General features: G+C 39.5%; 2 protein-coding genes and 1 long non-coding RNA gene across 3 annotated transcripts; 2 read left to right on the top strand and 1 right to left on the bottom strand.

Moving 5' to 3' along the window:
- Positions 1-1,335: 1,335 nt before the first annotated feature.
- Positions 1,336-3,731, top strand: LOC109156638. Its single transcript, XM_019304490.1, has 2 exons — positions 1,336-2,281; positions 3,493-3,731. The coding sequence occupies exons 1-2, from the start codon at positions 1,336-1,338 to the stop codon at positions 3,729-3,731; spliced, it is 1,185 nt and encodes a 394-aa protein (XP_019160035.1).
- A 433-nt stretch (positions 3,732-4,164) lies between these two features.
- On the top strand, positions 4,165-6,396 carry LOC109156654 (SKP1-like protein 1B). The gene is made up of 2 exons (XM_019304502.1): positions 4,165-4,655; positions 5,990-6,396. Exons 1-2 carry the CDS (start codon positions 4,266-4,268, stop codon positions 6,146-6,148), a joined length of 549 nt encoding a protein of 182 aa, XP_019160047.1. The 5' UTR covers positions 4,165-4,265; the 3' UTR covers positions 6,149-6,396.
- A 7,621-nt stretch (positions 6,397-14,017) lies between these two features.
- On the bottom strand, positions 14,018-14,868 carry LOC109156658. Its single transcript, XR_002050092.1, has 3 exons — positions 14,538-14,868; positions 14,118-14,465; positions 14,018-14,083 (listed from the first exon to the last, which is right to left on the bottom strand). It is a non-coding gene; the product is annotated as an uncharacterized LOC109156658 (long non-coding RNA).
- Between the last annotated feature and the right edge of the window lie 4,016 nt (positions 14,869-18,884).

Genomic DNA, 18,884 nt, shown 5'->3' with positions numbered 1-18,884 from the left:
AATCAGATTTTAATCCAACATTTAGTATAAATTAATTCGGTCAACACCAAAGGATACAAAAGACCATTTTGCCCCTCAAATTTTAGACTAAATGTTGTATTAAATTTTTCCGGCCAAATTTGGCCGGCAATTTGGCCGGAGTGACCAAAATTGACAAAAATTACATACTCAAGGTACTAAATTGACACTTTTAAAAGTTAGATGCTGAAATTAACAAATCCCTTATAATCGTGTGACCAAAATTGAAATTTTCTCAAATTATCAATTTGGTCATCGACTATTTTTTTTTACCTAATAAAGTCCTTAACTATGTAAAAGTTAACCAAAATGGTCATCTGTTAAAATAAGCTTGTAACGTCCGTTAAATTGAAGGGTAATAAAGGAATTTTAGGATGCTAGTCGGTCAGCGCGGGCTGCCCACGATATTTAATCCAAATTCTTAATTCTAAATTCTGATTCGAAGGTTAGTGTTCGGCATTGAGAGCGAGAGCGCATCAGACTGGTTCGAGAGAGTGGGTTCGCTACGTACCGCTACCTAAATCCCAACAGATTCGAAATAAGAGAGGTTTGAGAGGTCTCCCAGCAAGATGCAACCTGGGAGTGGGATTCGCGCACACCCTGCACCAAGAAAGTGGTTGTAATTTTATTTCTGTTTGTGTACTGCTTTTGACGCATGCTTTTTTGGGTAATGGGTAGGGTAATGTGTATGATTATGTTCAGATACGTTGTTGTTATAGGCTGCATTTTGGCTTTTTGACTGCAATGATCAGATATGTCGCTATGTATGCTGCAATAATGTATATAAAGATGTGTTTAAAGCATTGGTTTGAGTTGAATAATGTCTGTAATGTTTAAAGCACATGGGGACACTGCATTGGTTTGAGTTGAAAATCCATTTACTGGAAATCAATATATATATATATATATATATATATATATATATATATATATATATATATATATATATAGTTTGTTTTTGTTGCATGGGGAAATCAATGTATATACATGGGGACCACTGCAAAATATATAGTTTGTTTTTGCTGCAAACGAAACCAGTATGGGGACCACCATTATATATGCTTTTTGAATATTGTCTGTATAAACAAGCATACTATGTCTTTTTCATTTTTTTATTTATTTTTTTTATTTATTTATTTTTTTAAATTTATTGGATGTTTGGAATTTATAAAGTTGTGTTGAAGTTATTAAAGTGCATTTTATATATCAGGTGGTCAAGAGAACACTACTTTCAATCTTAAACTAAGGCATGGTGGTAGGATAGAAGTAGGCAACCCACCTAAGTATGTTGGAGGAACTGTTAAGTGGTTTTGTAACATGGATTATGATGAGTGGGGAATAATGACTTTATGGGAGAAAGTTCAACAGTTGGGATATAAGATAGATGGATGTAGATGTTTTTCTAAGAGTGATATTGGATTGGTAGAGTTAATTTTAGATTTGGATGCTTGGAGCTTGGTTAACTCTATTGTGAGACCTAAGGTACTAGAGATTTGGGTTATTGTAGGGGTGGTGGGAGAAGATGAAAATCAGATTGCAGAATATGAAATACCAGAAAATGACATTTATGAAGAAGAAAATCAGAATGTAGATCCAGAAAATGATATTAGGGAAGAAGAAAATGATAGTGAGGAAGAAGAAAATTACAGTTCAGAAGTTGAGTTGGACCAATTTGAAGGAAGTGACTATGAAATTGAGCAAGGTCAAGTTGATGATCAAGAATTTGTTAAATACACAGATCCAGAAATAGAGTATGCAGGTGAGGGAAACCTAGAAGTGGTACATGATGCAGGTGAGGGAAATAAAAGGCCTAGTAACAGTGAGGTTAACTTTTCTGATGAGGAAAGAGGGACTGATGTACATTTGGGTGTGTCTATTAGGCCTAATCCTCCTCTTCCAGAGTTGCCAAATCCTTTGTGGCTTGGTAGAGCTTTTATGGGTAAAGAGGATTTCAAAAATGCAGTGAAGACATATGGAATACAGTATGGAAAGGAGCTGAAATTTAAGAAGAATGATAAGGTTAGGTGTGTAGCTGTATGTACCCAAAGTGATTGTAAGTGGCAAGCAACCTGTAGAAGAGATCCTGATGAAGCCTTTTGGAAGGTGACTGTTTTCAATGATGAGCATGTTAATTGTCCATGGGTGAGTGACAACAAGTTGATAACTTCATCCTTAGTTGCAAAGAGATGGAAAACAAAAATTGCTGGAAATAGTAATTGGAAGATGGGTGAGTTTAGAAAGGCAGTCTGCATTGATGAACACCATTCTTTAAGTAAAAGGCAAGCCTATAAGGCATTGGACTTTGCTAGGCGTGAAATAAAGGGTGAGCTTGAAGATAACTTCAACAGAATATGAAGTTACCGTTTAGAGATACAAAAAACAAATCCAAGATCCAGATGTGAGGTAAAGTTATCTGATTTACAGTATGAGGGAGGAAAGAATAGATTTCTTAGAATGTATATGTGTTGGGAGGCTTGTAGAGATGGGTTCAAGTACTGTAGAAAGGTTATTGGGGTAGATGGTTGTCATATTAAGGACAAAGCAAGGGGGATGATGCTTACTGCAATTGGGATTGATGGGAATGAAGGGCTATTCCCTATTGCCTATGCCATAGTTGAAGGGGAGAATAAAGATTCTTGGTGTTGGTTTTTGGAGTGGTTGTGCATAGACCTTCAGATTGATGCTTTTTCTCAACAGGAATACACCTTCATATCTGACAAGCAGAAGGGGCTTATCCCTGCATTGGAGCATCCGTTGTTTACAAAAAAGGTTGGCAGACCAAGAAAATTAAGGAAGAAATCTGCGGATGAACTAACCAAAGATGGAGTGAAAATGTCAAGAATGCATGTTACCCTTCATTGCTCATAAATTGAACATTCAACTTCTACACTACATTAAGCTAGAATAAACTTCCAAACCCATGACCAATACCATTGAAATTACTAACCAACACTGACATTGCTACAGAAACAAAAAAAAAAAATAATCACAGCTCTACATACACACTTTAACTTTTGATTCACAATAGAATTAAAAGCAATTAGAAGCTTTAGTACTAGCAGTGTATCCAAGCTTTGCTTTTAGGAAATCAATTTCGTGCTCGTTTCGATTTATTCTTCTTAGCAATCCCGGAATAATCATCTTTGATCTTGAACACATGGGTGGGTCAAACCATCTCACAAATCCACACCCACCAACAACCCTCCTCTGTATACAAAATTTGTGAATATACCAAATAATTAAATAAATAAATCCATAATCAACAAAAAAATTAAAAAAAAAAAAATCAGTTATCCCTCTCTTGTATACAAAATCTATGAGTATACCAAATAATTAAATCCACAATATAAAAAAAAAAAAAAATCAGTCAGTCCTCCCTTGTATACAAAATTTTTGAGTATACCAAATGATAATTTCAATGTTACTCACTTGGTTATCGTAAGCTCAATCCCAATACCTTCTTCCCGGGTTTTTATTCGTCCATGATGTTCGCATTTTCAATCTTTGCCCACAGTGACAATAAGAGAGGGGTGTGTCGCTATAGTAAATCTTGGGATGACAATTGCTCTCCTCGCTGTCGGCATATGAACGTTATCTTCAAGATTGTTGTTGAAGTCCAAGCGTGGTCCTCCAATGGAGATTCAGAAGAAGAATGCGTGAAGGAAATAACAAATGGAAGAATGCGTGAAGCTAGGGTTCAATTGGCTAAATAAGAGGAGAAAAATAACAATGAAAGTGAAATTCCTCTATTGCCCTTGACTTAAACAAATTTTTAACAGCTGACCTAACATAGGACCATTTTGGTTAACTTTTGCATAGTTGAGGACTTTTTTAGGTAGAAAAAATAATCGAGGACCAAATTTGTAATTTTGCGATAGTCAGAGGATCATTTTGGTAATTAACTCCTCAATAAATGTGCTTACAATTCAGCTATGTAATTAGTCACAATATATTAAAAATGAACCTACATTATATTAAGGGACCTTATATTAATTATCTATAGTGTGGGAGTGTAATGGTGTACATTGTAGTGTTGTATATTTGCCCAGCCGCCCAGGGATGGCACGAACGAAGTTTTGAATACGATTAGGGTTAGATCAGTAATAACAAAATGAATTAGTTTTGGAGTATAATCGTTTCACCGCTTCTATAAAATCTTTCTACAGAATGTCTCGACGCTCATAATCGCAAATTTCCGTGTCCTTTTCTACCAAAATTCCGCACAATCACTAACTGCTATCGCAACGATGTCGTCGGAGGCGGAGAAGAAGGCGGTGAGCAGTTCCTCGACGGTGAGCGGTTCCGATGGATCGGAGGAGAAGAAGGGTTCCGATGGAGAGGAGGGGGAGGAGAAGAAGACTTTTGATGGAGAGGAGGAGGAGCTGATGGTTAGGAGTTCTGACGGAGAGATATTCAAGCTGTCGCCGACTGCGATTCAGCAGTCGCAATTTTTAAAACGCATGATCGACGATGCCGTCAGGGACTGCATTCCCATTCCGAAAGTTACCGGAAAGATCCTCGCAATGGTGATTAAGTACTGTAAGGCTCACGCCTCGACTTTGAATTTGATTGATCTCAAGACCTTCGATGACGAGTTTATAAAAGTCGATATGGACACTCTGTGCGACCTCATACTGGTAATTTTATGATTCTGATCTGAAGCTTTAAAATAATTTATATATGTTCCTCAAGTTTGTTTAATTTGTTGTGATTACATTATTTGTATTTCCATTGCATATCCATGATTATTAGCTTGATTATTACTGTGAAATAGTAGGAACTCTATGCTAGTTGCTTAGTTTTGACTGTTTTTTTTTTTGTTTTTTTGTTTTTTTTTTTTGTTTTTTTTGTTTTCTTTTGAATACACTTCGTTTGGACTGTTATGTTTTAATTGTTCTTGATTTTAGCTCAGATCTCTCCCCTCCATGAAAGGCTGGTTTCTCCATTACTAGAAGTTGTGTTAGGTGTAATTGATTAGGTAGTATACTAATTTTGAATTCTCTCCATAAAAAGAAGATAGTTATACAACTGAATGCTAAATGATGTTAGTGTTCAACTGATGTAGTATTTGATTGTTGTTTTCTGTTAGTTCTCTTTGACACTTAAAGCTCTATTGCAAATCATTTAAACAGTTGTGCTAGTTTTAAGAGCTTCTTTTTTTTTTTTTCCTTTGTGGGAAAAAAACAAAAGATGATAGAATACTTAGTGTTCAGACTGATATGGCATATGATTGGTGTCTCCAGCTTATTCTATTGTGACATGCAAATATGGATGACAAATAACAATTGTTATTCTAGCATCATGACATCATCTACTGATAGCTAAGATGACTATCAGACACTTGAAAGCTCCATTGCAAAACATTGAAATAGTTATGCTAGTTTTGAGAGTGAGTTTATTGTTTTTTTTTTTAATTTTGAAAAAAAGTTAATGAATACATTAGTATTTAGACTGATGTGGTATATGATTGGCGTTTTCAGCTGATTCTCTTGTGACATGTAAGTATAGATTATGAATAACGATTGTTATTCAAGTATATCAATGCATGCTTAACCTCATCTACTGTAGCTAAGATGATTATCACACTTGAAAGCTCTACTGGAAAACATTGAAATAGTTGCTAGTCTTGACTCTTTAGAGCTGAGTTCATCTTATTATTTTTCTTGTGAAAAAAATGAATTATACTTGTTCCCTTTTTAAACTAAAAGGTAGTGCGATGATGAGTTGCTTCATTTCAAATGTTTGGCCCGGTGGTTTTTATGATTGAAATTGTATCAATGATTACATTTTATGATGAATGTAATATTTGTGTTTACTTTAGTTTTTGTTTTCCTCTCTCTCCCTTCTCTGTTTTCTGTTTTTCAAATGCAAGTAAATGCATTTTCTGTCTTTTTGTTCTTTAATTTTCCATTCCCCCACCTTAGTAATTAAACAGTACATTTATCCTTATGGTTGTTATTTGATCTTTTAGGCTGCGGACTACCTGCGTATTAAGGGCCTTTTGGTTCTAACTTCCCTTTCCATGTCGAGGTTGATCAAAGATAAAACTCTACCCGAGCTTTGCAAGGCATTTAACATCTATGACTTGACCTCCGAGGACTTAGAGCAGATCGATCGGGAGAACCATTGAGCTTTTGAATGATATGCTATAACTCTCTCCATTTATGGCTGATTGCTGCAGATGCTGGATAGCTGGTTTTAATCACTTGTTTGGTTCACTGAATGCTATGTTTCGTGATGCTACTGTGCTTTTGTTCTTTCATATTGACACTATCCCTGTTCCTGAATTCTGTCCTTTATTTTGGACCGGACCTTTTGGTGACCTCTTAGAACTTGCTATGGAAAATATAGTGGTTATAGCATTTTCTTTTTTGAAAACCCGTAGCTACTATATGCAATTGTTATATGGTAGGCCATGTCCACACACAACTATGTGTCTATGTGGGCCACTATGATATGCAATCGTTATACCTTGCACCACGGCTCACAGAGCACGCCTCTCAAGATGACGTCGTTTTGGGAGGCGCAATAGGGAGTATGTGTATTTTTTTATGCAGTTATGTGTGTTTGTTTTACTATTATGTGTATTATTTTTATAAAGTTTGTGAAACGATATCTTTTTGCATTAGGGTGTGCAATGCAATGCGCACCTTGGTGCACGATATAAATTGCCCTTGAACCTATGTATATATAATTAAATGATATTTTAATGTTGTTATAATGAACCTATGTTAGGATGTCAATTTAGCCTGAACCCGATAGGCCAACCCGATAAAACCAAAACCGACAGGGCCGGTCCGAACGTGCTAGCCTAATAAAACACATTAGCCCGACGAGCCCGAAACTGATTAGCCTGATGGCCCGATAGGGCTAGCCTGAAATTAAAAGGGCTAGCCCGACAACCCGAACTATTGAAAATTATTTTTTATTATAAAAGTGATGTGAAACCGAACATACATGAAATAAATAAATAAATATATATATATATATATATAACGTAATGCTAATGTACAGGGGGGTATGAAAGTACTGACTGCGCTAGGCCCCAAACAATACGTACAAAGCTCGAGGTACAGGCCCAGAATGATGGCCCAAATACAAAGAATAAGGCCCACGTGGTGGGCTATAGCTAACTATGCTACTGGTAGAAATCGAACCCAGGTAGCTGGGTTGAAAGTATAGATCAAGACCACTAGACCGTAGTGTTTGTCGTGTCTGAGTTGCCCTTAGCCAGAGATTCAGGGCCCCTATTTATAGCAAGCCCCCCTCCTCCTCTAGCTTCCACGTGTCCCATGCAATCCATCTCGCGCATACCACCCCGGTCCACCTTGCTCGGCGCACCCGCCCAGCACCCCCTCGGGAAGGGGGGGGGGGGGGTGCCGTTGACAATCTGGGGGGCGCATTGCCCCTGCTGGCCGCGCCTCGGCCTGAGGTGGCCGGCGGAACCCGCCGCCGGCCGGTCATGGCCCGTGGTGGAGGCTGCCCTGCCCGCAAATATCGGTCATATATATGCTGTCGCGCTTTGGTACTCATGTGATGGTGTGGTCTGATGGTCTTGGCCTCATGCTGCAAAGCGGGAGGGCGGGGATTTAAAACCCACTGGCAGCAGCGCCCTCATAGACTACTGCCTTTTACCCCATGCACCCCCCATGGCCAGTGGCCTCCGCTGGCCACGCCCCGCCGCCGGGAGTCCGGCGGGCCACCACCCCGGTGGATCGCCGGCTGGCCGCCGGCGGTATAGCCTCAGAAATCCCTTCACTCTCCTCCGTTTTGGGCCACCACACCCCCTTGTCTTCTTAGCCCAATAGGACTTGGGCCAATCTCCTATCTTCACCACCCCCACTTGGGCCAATACTATGCCAATAAAATGGACCCCCGGGTCCCATATCCCCATCACAAGTCCCCCAGTTCTTTTAGGTATCTTGATGCCTAAAGGAAGTAGAATTCGGTATCACCACCTCCTTTCTTTCCCTTTCTCAACCTCTCGTCGCCACCTTCCATTATCACCATTGTTGTGCGTCACGCCATTACTCCGTACCTCTGCCACACACCGCACGTTGCCCTGGCCTTCGCTTCATCACCTAGTGTCGAGAGGTCAAAGTGACTCCTCTATTATCACTTCTTGGATGCTTCTTGCACTGTACATCTCTTTTGTTGCATTTATTTAGTATGCTTTTGTTGATTTCTCCATGATGCACCTGCATGCTTCTTTTAAATATTCAATGGATGTCTTTGCTCCTTCTCCATGCTACACATGCATGCAACCTTCTCTTTTTTTTTTTTTTTTTTTTTTTTTTTTTTTTTTTTTTAAAGGATGAAGGTAACTGAAGATTGTAGGATGGGGTAGTGTGGGTTGCGATAACTCACACGCCTCTTCCGCCAACGCCATGCGGCTTGCCGGGGGCAAGTCCGCGCATGTGGGTTGCGATAACTTACACGCTCCATCCGCCAACGCCATGCGGCTTGCCGGGGGCAAGTTCGCGCATGTGGGTTGCGATAACCCACACGCCTCATCCGCCAACGCCATGCGGCTTGCCGGGGGCAAGTCCACGCATGTGGGTTGCGATAACCCACACGCCCCATCCGCCAACGCCATGCGGCTTGCCGGGGGCAAGTCCGCGCATGTGGGTTGCGATAACCCACACGCCCCATCCGCCAACGCCATGTGGCTTGTCGGGGGCAAGTTCGCGCATGTGGGTTGCAATAACTCACACGCCCCATCCGTCAACGCCATGCGGCTTGCCAGGGGGCAAGTCCTCACATGTGGGTTGCGATAACCCACATGCCCCATCCGCCATGGCCGTAGAGCCAGCATACATAGCACGTAAGAGCACATAGGAGCACATAGTTGAGGTGGTCGCGGGCCAAGCATGCAGAGCACATAGGAGCATATAGTTGAGGTGGCTGTGGGCCAAGCATGCAGAGCACATAGGGGCACATAGTTCGAGAAAATAAACACAATCTTTACCTAACTAAGTGTTCAAGTGTACTCACCAGAGTAGCGTCTCGATGTGCTAAGTGTGTTACCTTATAGGGTAGCTCCTCTTGCGGATCAACCATTTGGGCGTACCTCGGAACCTTGCTAGGATGGTAGAGACTACAAACACGGGCTAATCGTAGCGAGCCCCATAGACGGTGCCAATGATGGTTTTATTGGGACTGGGTCCACCATAAACCGGGTATAGGAACATAGGACGGGGGTATGAAAGTACTGACTTTATTACCCGGGGCGCTAGGCCCTAAACAATACGTACAAAGCCCGAGGTACAGGCCTAGAATGATGGCCCAAATACAATGAATAAGGCCCACGTGGTGGGCTATAGCTAACTATGCTACTGGTAGGAATCGAACCCAGGTAGCTGGGTTGAAAGTATAGATCAAGACCACTAGACCGTAGTGCTTGTCGTGTTTGAGTTGCCCTTAGCCAGAGATCCAGGACCCCTATTTATAGCAAGCCCCCCTCCTCCTCTAGCGTCAACGTGTCCCATGCAATCCATCCCCACTTCCCCATTTATCGCTACGCAAGCGGGCACGTTCGTCATACTTCCAAAACTCCCGCGCATACCACCCCGGTCCACCATGCTCGGCGCACCCGCCCAGCACCCCCTCGGGAAGGGGGGGGGGGGGGTGCCGTTGACAATCTGGGGGCGCACTGCCCTTCTCTCTCCTCGGTTTTGGGCCACCACGCCCCCTTGTCTTCTTAGCCCAATAGGACTTGGGCCAATCTCCTATCATCACCACCCCCACTTGGGCCAATACTATGCCAATAAAATGGACCCCCGGGTCCCATATCCCCATCATATATATATATATATATATATATATATATATATATATATATATATATATATATATATAATTTAAATTAAAACTTAAGTTTTTAGTTTTTTAAAATTTAAAACAACATTAATTTAATATTTTGATTAAAAGTTAATGAAGACGGAAACTTCTTCGTTCCTGTCAAATTCTCCGCGGGAACGTAGATAGGTGCTATTTTAAATTTCTCAGTTTCTCGTTGAGGATGGAGATAGGGAGTATACTTCCCGCCCCGCCCCGCCCCGCTATTATTCCTACTCTAAATATGAGTACTCACTTTCAGTTTCTAATTTTAGTTCAGATTGTTCAACCCGCCCGATTAGCCCGACAACCCGAAGTTTAGGGTTAGGGCCAAACCGAACCCGAGAATAAAATATTAATTAACCGATTAGCCCGACAACCCGACAGGGTTAGCCCAAAACCGAGTGGGCTGGCCCGATTGACATCCCTACCTATGTATATTAACACATTAACATGTAGTATAATTAAAATGATATTTTAGTGTTGTTATGAACTTATTGTATGTATAAAATGAAATTGAAAAGTAAATAGCTTATACACATGTAATTTATCAAATACATAAAACTAGTGTGTTATCAAATACACCACCGCCCATTACGCATTCGTCGCAACATTGCCGACCACCACCACCCAAAGGAGGATTGGAGATTGTCGCCGCTGCTTTGCTTGCCCTGAAAAAGGACCCGTCGTCATCTACTCTGCTCGCTGGGAATAAATGACATTCAGCTGAATCATAAACAGAAACAGGAAAGAAAAAAGTAGGATTGGTGGATACGGGAATTGCGTACATGAAATGCTGGACCCTAGACAAGGAAATCCGACCTAAGGGAGTCTCTGATTATTGAGATTCAGAGTTTTGCAATCCGATATATATATATATATATATATATATATATATATATATATATATATATATATATATATATATATATATATATATATTTGGTTATTCTAGATTCTTCTATGCGTGCGGCAATTAACTTATTCAATCTAATATTCGGACGTCAATCGTCCGAATGTATTCATATTTTTTTTTTTGTTGTGTTCATCCCGACTTCATGTTTGCGGAAATAAATGGACTCCGAAATAAGAAGAAGGTTCATGGTCAGTATGTACAAGGTTCATGCTTAGTATGTAGAATGTCCATACTTCATATCATAATTACAATTTAGATGAAAAATTTGGATAATTAAAAATATAAACAAAGCATTATTTCAATGATGATTCAAAGTAGGACAGTTCGGGGAAGAATGAGTTGTCCTCCGACAATACCTACATCTTCTACTTCGATTTGAACCCAAGTCCATTTCATTTGGATACCTACGTGTTCGGCGCTGGCCTCGTTGATTTGGTTGCCTAGCAGAAATTGGTGGAAGGCAAGTAACTGGACCGGTACATTGAATTCTTTCGTCTACGGGGTAAAAATTACCGGCATAACAGTTCCTGTAGTTTTCTACCGAGTAAACTTCTGGCACTAATGGGCCAAATCCTTGCCCTCGGTAATTGCATGCTGCAATCACATGTGTACAAGGTAAGCCGTTGACGGTCCACAAGCCGCAGTTACACGTACGTTCCGTCAGGTTCACTTAGCTTGAAAGTGATTTTGTTGAATTTGGGAAACATAACCAATATTTAGGGCAACACCATAGATTCCGAGTGCGTCATTGAAACGTTGAACGCTTGCACCGCTTGCTTCATTGTTTCGAGCTGACAAATCATCGGTAATCTTTGTCGTGAAAAGCAGGTCGTGTTGCTGCATCCCCTCTCCCGCAGTACGCCTGTCGGCAAACATAGTCCGTAACTTGTGAAAAGTCATTCGGACTATTGCCGTGATGGGTAACATCCGACAATACTTTAGTAAATTATTTAGTGACTCAGATGGATTGGTTGTCATGATGTCGTACCGGTGACCATCGTCGTGAGATAATGTCCACTTCTCGACATCAATGTCGGCAAGATAGGCGTATGCAGCCAACCATTTAATTTGGATTGCCTGCATGTGTTGAAGGAATTGATCCCTTGTCACAGCAGTACCAGCTTCCCATATTAATTTTCGTAACCGCCTATTTCTGGTCACCCTTGACATGACATTGCTGCAAATGTGACGTAGGCAAAACCGGCGTTTGACACGGCCCCCCTTCAATTGTTGGATGGAATTAAATGCCACATCGATTCTAGCGTGTCTATCCGAGATGATGCACATTGAATTGTGATGTGGAAAGACATTTTCGGCCAGAAGTCGAAGAAACCAAGTCCAACTGGCATTATTTTCGGAGTCCACGATCGAATATGCCAGTGGATAAATTTCCTTGTTGGCGATACCGCAGGCTAGCAGGAGATGGCCTTTGTACTGGTTGTACAAGTGGGTACCGTCAACAAAAATAACAGGGATGCAGTAGCGGAAACCATCTATTGCGGGCTTGAACGCCTACAATGCATACAAGAAATTCGCGTACCCTGTAACCCTTTCTGCGTTCTGTGTGGTCATGATTTCCACAATGGTTCCAGGGTTGGAGAGTTGCAACTGCCGGCAGAATTGTGGTAGCTCATTGTACGAGTGCCGGTAATTCCCGTACTGCATTTCAATGCATTTGTGTCTGGCATACCAAGCTTTCCGGTACGAAATGCCGACACCATATCGTTGTCTCACATCCACTTGGTGTGTTTGATTTTGTACTGTGGATCCGTAGTGATCTTTAGAAAGATCAAATCACATATTAATGAGCTGGTGCACAGTTTGTCCGCGGGCCCCTGGTTGTATTGAACTGTGCACTCGTGAGGCTGAAAGAACTTCGTGACCTGCCATTCAGTAGATGCCCCATGCAATTTCTTTGCGGATAATGTCCACGGACAAGATGGTGTTGAGGTATAATGTGTACAGGAGACCTTCCAATTTGCCCTTTTTTTTTGTGATTGGTGACGTAGTCCCGCCCGTGATGCATATTGTATGTTCCTACTGCTTTTTTAAGCGTCGGAAAATCCGGGAATATCATTCCGACCGCAATAACATTTGTGGAGGGGTCGTATGAAAGGGTTTCATCATCGTCCCTCTCCGTAAAGCCGTATGCAAATGCAGTTGTTGGCGGTGGTATTGGTGAGTGGTAAGACGGGACCGCAGAATCTGGCAACCGTTGACCTCGACCTTGATTCATTTGAGTAGTTACATTCATTGAATCGAAGTCAAATGGAACTGACTCCTGTATGTCTTCGTCCTCCGTACTTCCTGAACTCTCGGACGGTATGGACTCATCAGGTTGATACGTGGCATCACTTTCTGATGAACTTTCCACCATTGTTGACTCAGATGGAAGTTCCTCCGGTGGATCGACATCGTTAACTCTGAATCCGCCACCATAAATATCTTCTGTCTGAACGTACACATGTAACTGTCCATTTGACATTGTTTGTCGTATGAAGTATTCCCAGTCTCTTTCGCGCGCAATGTGCAGTAGATAGTGTGTGCTACCCATTGTAGCATCCACTATCACTTTTCCAATCAGCTCAACATTGTCCTCAATGTTGATTCCCATTGCTTGTCTGATCATTAACTCCATAGGAATGAGTCCAATATTTGATGGTATTGGAATAACTACTCGAGGCTGTAGTGAGTAATTTATCTGTGGCGGTGCCCCACTGGTTTGTATTTCCCCACCCCAAAAAACGAAAACATATGTAGATATAGCTATCATTTTAATAAAATTGGAGTTTGAGAATAATAAATTTGGCTCTTTCTAGATATGGGATTCGCAAAGTTTGTTGAAAGAAATGTATTATGGATAGAGAAGTATTGTGGTCCAGTTGTGGGGCTTGCTTTAGTTGTTTTTATAGTAGTGTGCTATGTATCCGGAGTAAAAAAAAAAAATTGTTTATGTAATTCGTAGTACTAGAGTCCGAATTATTTCAATTTAAATGTCTCTATCACCTTTATGAAAGTGTAGTCACTATCATAAATTACTTTTGTATAAAATCACTTTTCACAAAAGAAATTTCGTGAGACACCTAATGTTGTCACATAGTGCGAATTAATTTTTTTTTTCTATTCTGATAGTGTTGTCATTATCAAAAATAACTTTTTTGAAAAGTAATTGGAGTATGGAAGGAAAATATGAATGTCACACTCTTAGTCACAAATTTTTATAAATTGTTTTTGTTATTTTCGGACTGATAGGGTTGGTTTATGCGTACAAAACATTAAACTTAAACACATGCAAAACAACAATGAAGTAAACTCATGCAAATATTTATTAAAACATTATGTTAACTTATTTCGAAAGTAGATGTTTAAATTCTTCAACGATTGCATCCACTTTCATCGCGTGCTCGTGATTCTCACATGCGAGTTCATCTTGCATACGAGCTAAGATTTCCTCATTCGAATATGTGTTTGTATTTGGTACGGTGGAGCTGGAACTTGAAGCGGAAGTATAATTGCATGCTCGGGAATCATGTCGTTGACTACTTATGAATCTGTTGAAAGCTTGAATGACTTCATCCCTCAAGTTATATGATTTATACAAATTGTCGCTAAAGCGATGCACTTGACTTTTTGCATCCTCCCAATTGTCATATATTCCCGGTTGGTGACCAACAAACACAACATACGTTTTACCCTAATATAATTCATATTTCGGTTAAAGACGAAATTCAAATTAAAAAATAAAAACTAAAAAATAAAACTATACCGTATCATAGGAATTGTTCTGAAGAAGATGATGAATGCTTTGAAGTTGTAGAATGGGAACTGCAATCTGAGCAAGTGATCTTCAATCTGAGCACGTAGCAGTAATGTAGAGCAGGCTATAAATAAGCCTATAAATCAGTAAGCAAAGATATAGGAAAAGATATTATGACAGAATATATTCCCTTACATTGCTTTTTCAGAAGTAGCTTATCGTGAATAATTTGTTTGGACTTGGTTGGAAAGAATATATTCCCTTACAAGTATTCATAGTCGTAAAATTACTTACTCTATGTTCAGCTAGGTGATCTAATTGATCGCGATAGGCTACAACAGTGTGCGCAGACACTGCTAACCAAGAATGCCGACAAACCCACCTACAACAATTTCAAAGTAAATAAATACTACTACTTCAATATTAAAACATTGATGCAGCCAATTTAGAGATCGTTACCTGTATGCAATAGGGTAGTCAGCGATTTGGTCGCGCGGCAATACACCTCTCAGCGTAAACATAGGCAGCCTCTCCCATGCCCAAATCTAGACTAGAAGTAGACACCCATACACTGTACGTTTGTCGTGTTCGGAAGCTCTACACAACGCCCTGTAAAGATATCCCAGAACAGCCGAACCCCAGCAATATTCACCACAAACGTACAGATTACTAAGGTACGGGAGCAATTATAATTTATATTTCTCTTTGGTTGTGTTGGGAAATAAAAAACCGTTTAATAAATAAAATATGAAACGTCGTGTTGCCAACAACACATCTTCTTCTCCGCTCTCCGCAGTAAGAGCCTGAACAGCCAGGACAACTGACCCGTGAATCATGGTCGTTGTCAGGAACTGATTGGCAGGCTCAAATCCCAGCAACTCACGGCATATTAACTTTACTTGTGTTGTAGTGCCAATTGTATCATCCCCCGTCACCAAAAGTCCATCGACCTTAAGGCCGAATAACACTTCTACATCTTGAAGAGTTATTCCAACCTCACCGAAGGGCATGTGGAAAGCGTGGACCTCCGGCCTCCATCGCTCTATATTTTGGTGAGCTGAGAAACACCATAAAAACCAGATATACGCAGCCACTCTTTCACTCTTTCATCATCCACGGCTGCACACCTCGTTAACGTATCATACTTCACGGCTTTAAGTTGGACGTCATACGTTGGATCCGTCCAAATTGCTCTACTACGGTGACGGGTTTGAAATGCTAGCGCACCTAACTCTAGTGGCCCGGGATGCACTCGGTCATTTGCCATAACTGTATCAAAACAATTCATAATACTTACAAATTAAAAACATTTAAACAACTTCGAATAACAAGTTTGAAGATTAAAAACACTTAAATTCGAATAACTCCGAAAGTCGGACTACAACAGTCTCGACGCCATATTTTTTTTTACGGACTAATAATAAATCTAAATTGTGTCTAAATTATGTATGTAATAGTTGTTTAAATATTTTAGTATAAATATGTCTAAATTATGAAAATAATAAGCTGAATCTACTTAATGCATTTTTTTTAACAACTAACGTCAGTTTTTTTTTTTTTTTTGTTTTTTTGTTTTTTTGTTTTTTTTTTTAAAAGCAAGTTATGTACATAATTGTTGTTTGTCCTATCCATTACCCAAAAAAATAAATTTCAACAAGTTCAACAAACCCGAAACTCGGAACTTTTAAATCGGACTTCAAAAGTCCGAAACACTATCCGATTTTTTTTTTTTTTTTTTTTTTTTTTTTTTGATTCGGCATTCGTCAATCCGGTTTAAATTATAAAAGCAAATCGAAAAGAAAAATTATGACTTAACAAATAAATAAATAATAACTGCATTTCAACATCAAAAATTATATATAAACTGCATTTAGAATATAAACACTTATTTTAGTCACATCCGATTCAGATAGGCTACAACTCCCACACTGCCCGCTATCAAGATTGAAATCTTAATTTCTACTAAATCAGTGAGTTAAACTCGTGGGACAGTCACATTCTATTTATTCATTTTATATATAGTTGGTTGGTTTATGATGAAAAATACACAATACACCTATTATAACATGTGTTGTACCAATATTCATTTTTCAAGTACATAAATAAAATATTTTTTGAGAATTTACCTACGCTTACATTTTCTTTTTACATATTTCTATGACATTGAAGATATATAATTATACACTCCGAACTTTTTTTTTTTTTTTTTTTGGTTCGGACTTCATCAGTCCGGTTCAAATTATAATAATATCCTCAATCTACTACTTAATATGGAGGCATCAAAAAATATATATATAAACTGCATTTAAAAAAAAAATATTTTTTAAACATCAAAGTCGGACTTGAGAAACTCGATTTTTTTCATTAATTGCCACTCCCGTGATCTTTTTTTTTTTTTTTTAAACAATTAACGGGTGATCTATTCATTTGTTAAACAACTAACATCCTTTCGTTTTTTTTAAACAATAAAAAATATATACACCACATTTAAAAAAAAAACGACCAAAAAAATATGTCAACTACAAGTAATTACAGTAGCTATATACAACATTTTTTTCTGTTAAATAAATGTTATAAACACTAAATACATCAAAGTCCGAATTTTTTTTCCTAAACTTCATTTTACCACTAAAACAAGAAATAATATGCTACAATGCGATATAATATACAATAAAACAACATAACGAAATAATAATTCTAGTAACTCAAATATTTTTTTTTATTATTATTATTATTTTTTTACCTCAAAGATGCACAAGTGTAGAGAAGATGCAGTGTAGAGAAGATGTTTGGGAAGATGCAGTGTTGATCCAAACTTGATTCTTCAATGGGAGAAGTGGCTTGGGAAGAAGCTTTGGAGATAACAGAAATTTTTTTTTAGCGAAGTGGCGTCCGAAAATTTGAAGAGAGAACAAAACAAATTTGCCTGAAATTGTAAAGTGTATGGGAAAAGGAAGGGAAATGATATTTATTGGGTGAATTGTGAGTGGAGTCCGAAATGACTACCTTGGGAACAGAAATTGCATGGAAATCTTGCTGACACATGTTCTTGCTTTGGAAAAATTGGACTGTTCAGTGCATTGGGGAGACAAATTGCTTGGGAAGAAAAATTGGAGTGTTCAGCGCATGCAAATTGATTCTCACAACTCAGAATCGGACAATAGAAAAAAACAAACAAAATTTAAATGCTGACACCAGCTCTCCCCATCAAATCACGCCTAAATATCCGATAAAATAATATGAAAATCGGACTAGAAACATTCGACTTACTTTTGGCAATGAAAATCGAACTATAAACGGCCGGTTTACTTTTGGCAGAGATTCAGACTCCAAACGAACGGATTTCCCTGTATCGTAGCCAACATCTCATGCTAGTGATTTGCGTATCCACATCCAATCTTCTGCACTGCCGGCAAAACGACCCCATCTCAAATATTGATGGCCAAAACATCCTTGCCACCTAAACATCAACCCAAACCAATATATATATATATATATATATATATATATATATATATATATATATATATAATAAGATCGCAGAGATATAATAAGGTCGCAGGGACCGTATATTGTATTAATTATCGCTAATAAGCTATTACAAGGCTTGATTAGGACAATAAGGCTAGAAGATAGCAATTTAGGAATCTGTTATGTTGTGTCGTCGTGTCATTGTTTAGGACAAGAGGGAGTCCTTTTATATCAGCTCAAACCCCCTAACCGCACCCCTAGAATCGGGATTAGTTGGATCGGCCCGCTTTGACCGCGTCCCCTCCGGGACTGGGTCCAAGGCGGGCCGAGCTCGGCCTAGCCGAGTCCACCATGGACCGGCTCGGCAGTGGCCGAGTCCATGGTGGTGGGCTCGGGTGTACCGAGCCCATCTGTGGCCGACTCGGCCCAAGGCCGAGATGCCTTGGGCCAACTTGGCCACGGCCCAATTGACTGGGCCGAGGGGCTTCTCGGGTCCGTCTCTCCGGGTCGGTTCGTTCCGGGTCCAATATATCCATCAATATATATATATATATATATATATATATATATATATATATATATATATATATATATATATATATATATATATATACCCATTTCTTCCACAAACCCATAACAGTACGTAATTACGTATTTCATTAAAAACACAAAAAGAAGAAATTTACAAGGATAACTAGGCAGTTCTTGCTCGATCTTTCTCTGAACACAAACTGTATTATCCACTACTAGCCTGCAGTTCATAATATCCCTGTTTTCTATCCAAATTGCCGCATCTCGAGTCACGAAAGTTGTTCGCACCATTTCCATATCCTTCAGAGTTTCCATGATCTCCACGACTACTGATTTCCTGACATGCTGGTCCAC

Source organism: Ipomoea nil, unplaced genomic scaffold (genome assembly GCF_001879475.1).
Source record: "Ipomoea nil cultivar Tokyo-kokei standard unplaced genomic scaffold, Asagao_1.1 scaffold2749, whole genome shotgun sequence".
Lineage (NCBI taxonomy): Eukaryota > Viridiplantae > Streptophyta > Magnoliopsida > Solanales > Convolvulaceae > Ipomoea > Ipomoea nil.
Note: the sequence above shows the minus strand (reverse complement) of the source record. Positions and strands in the feature narration are given on the sequence as shown.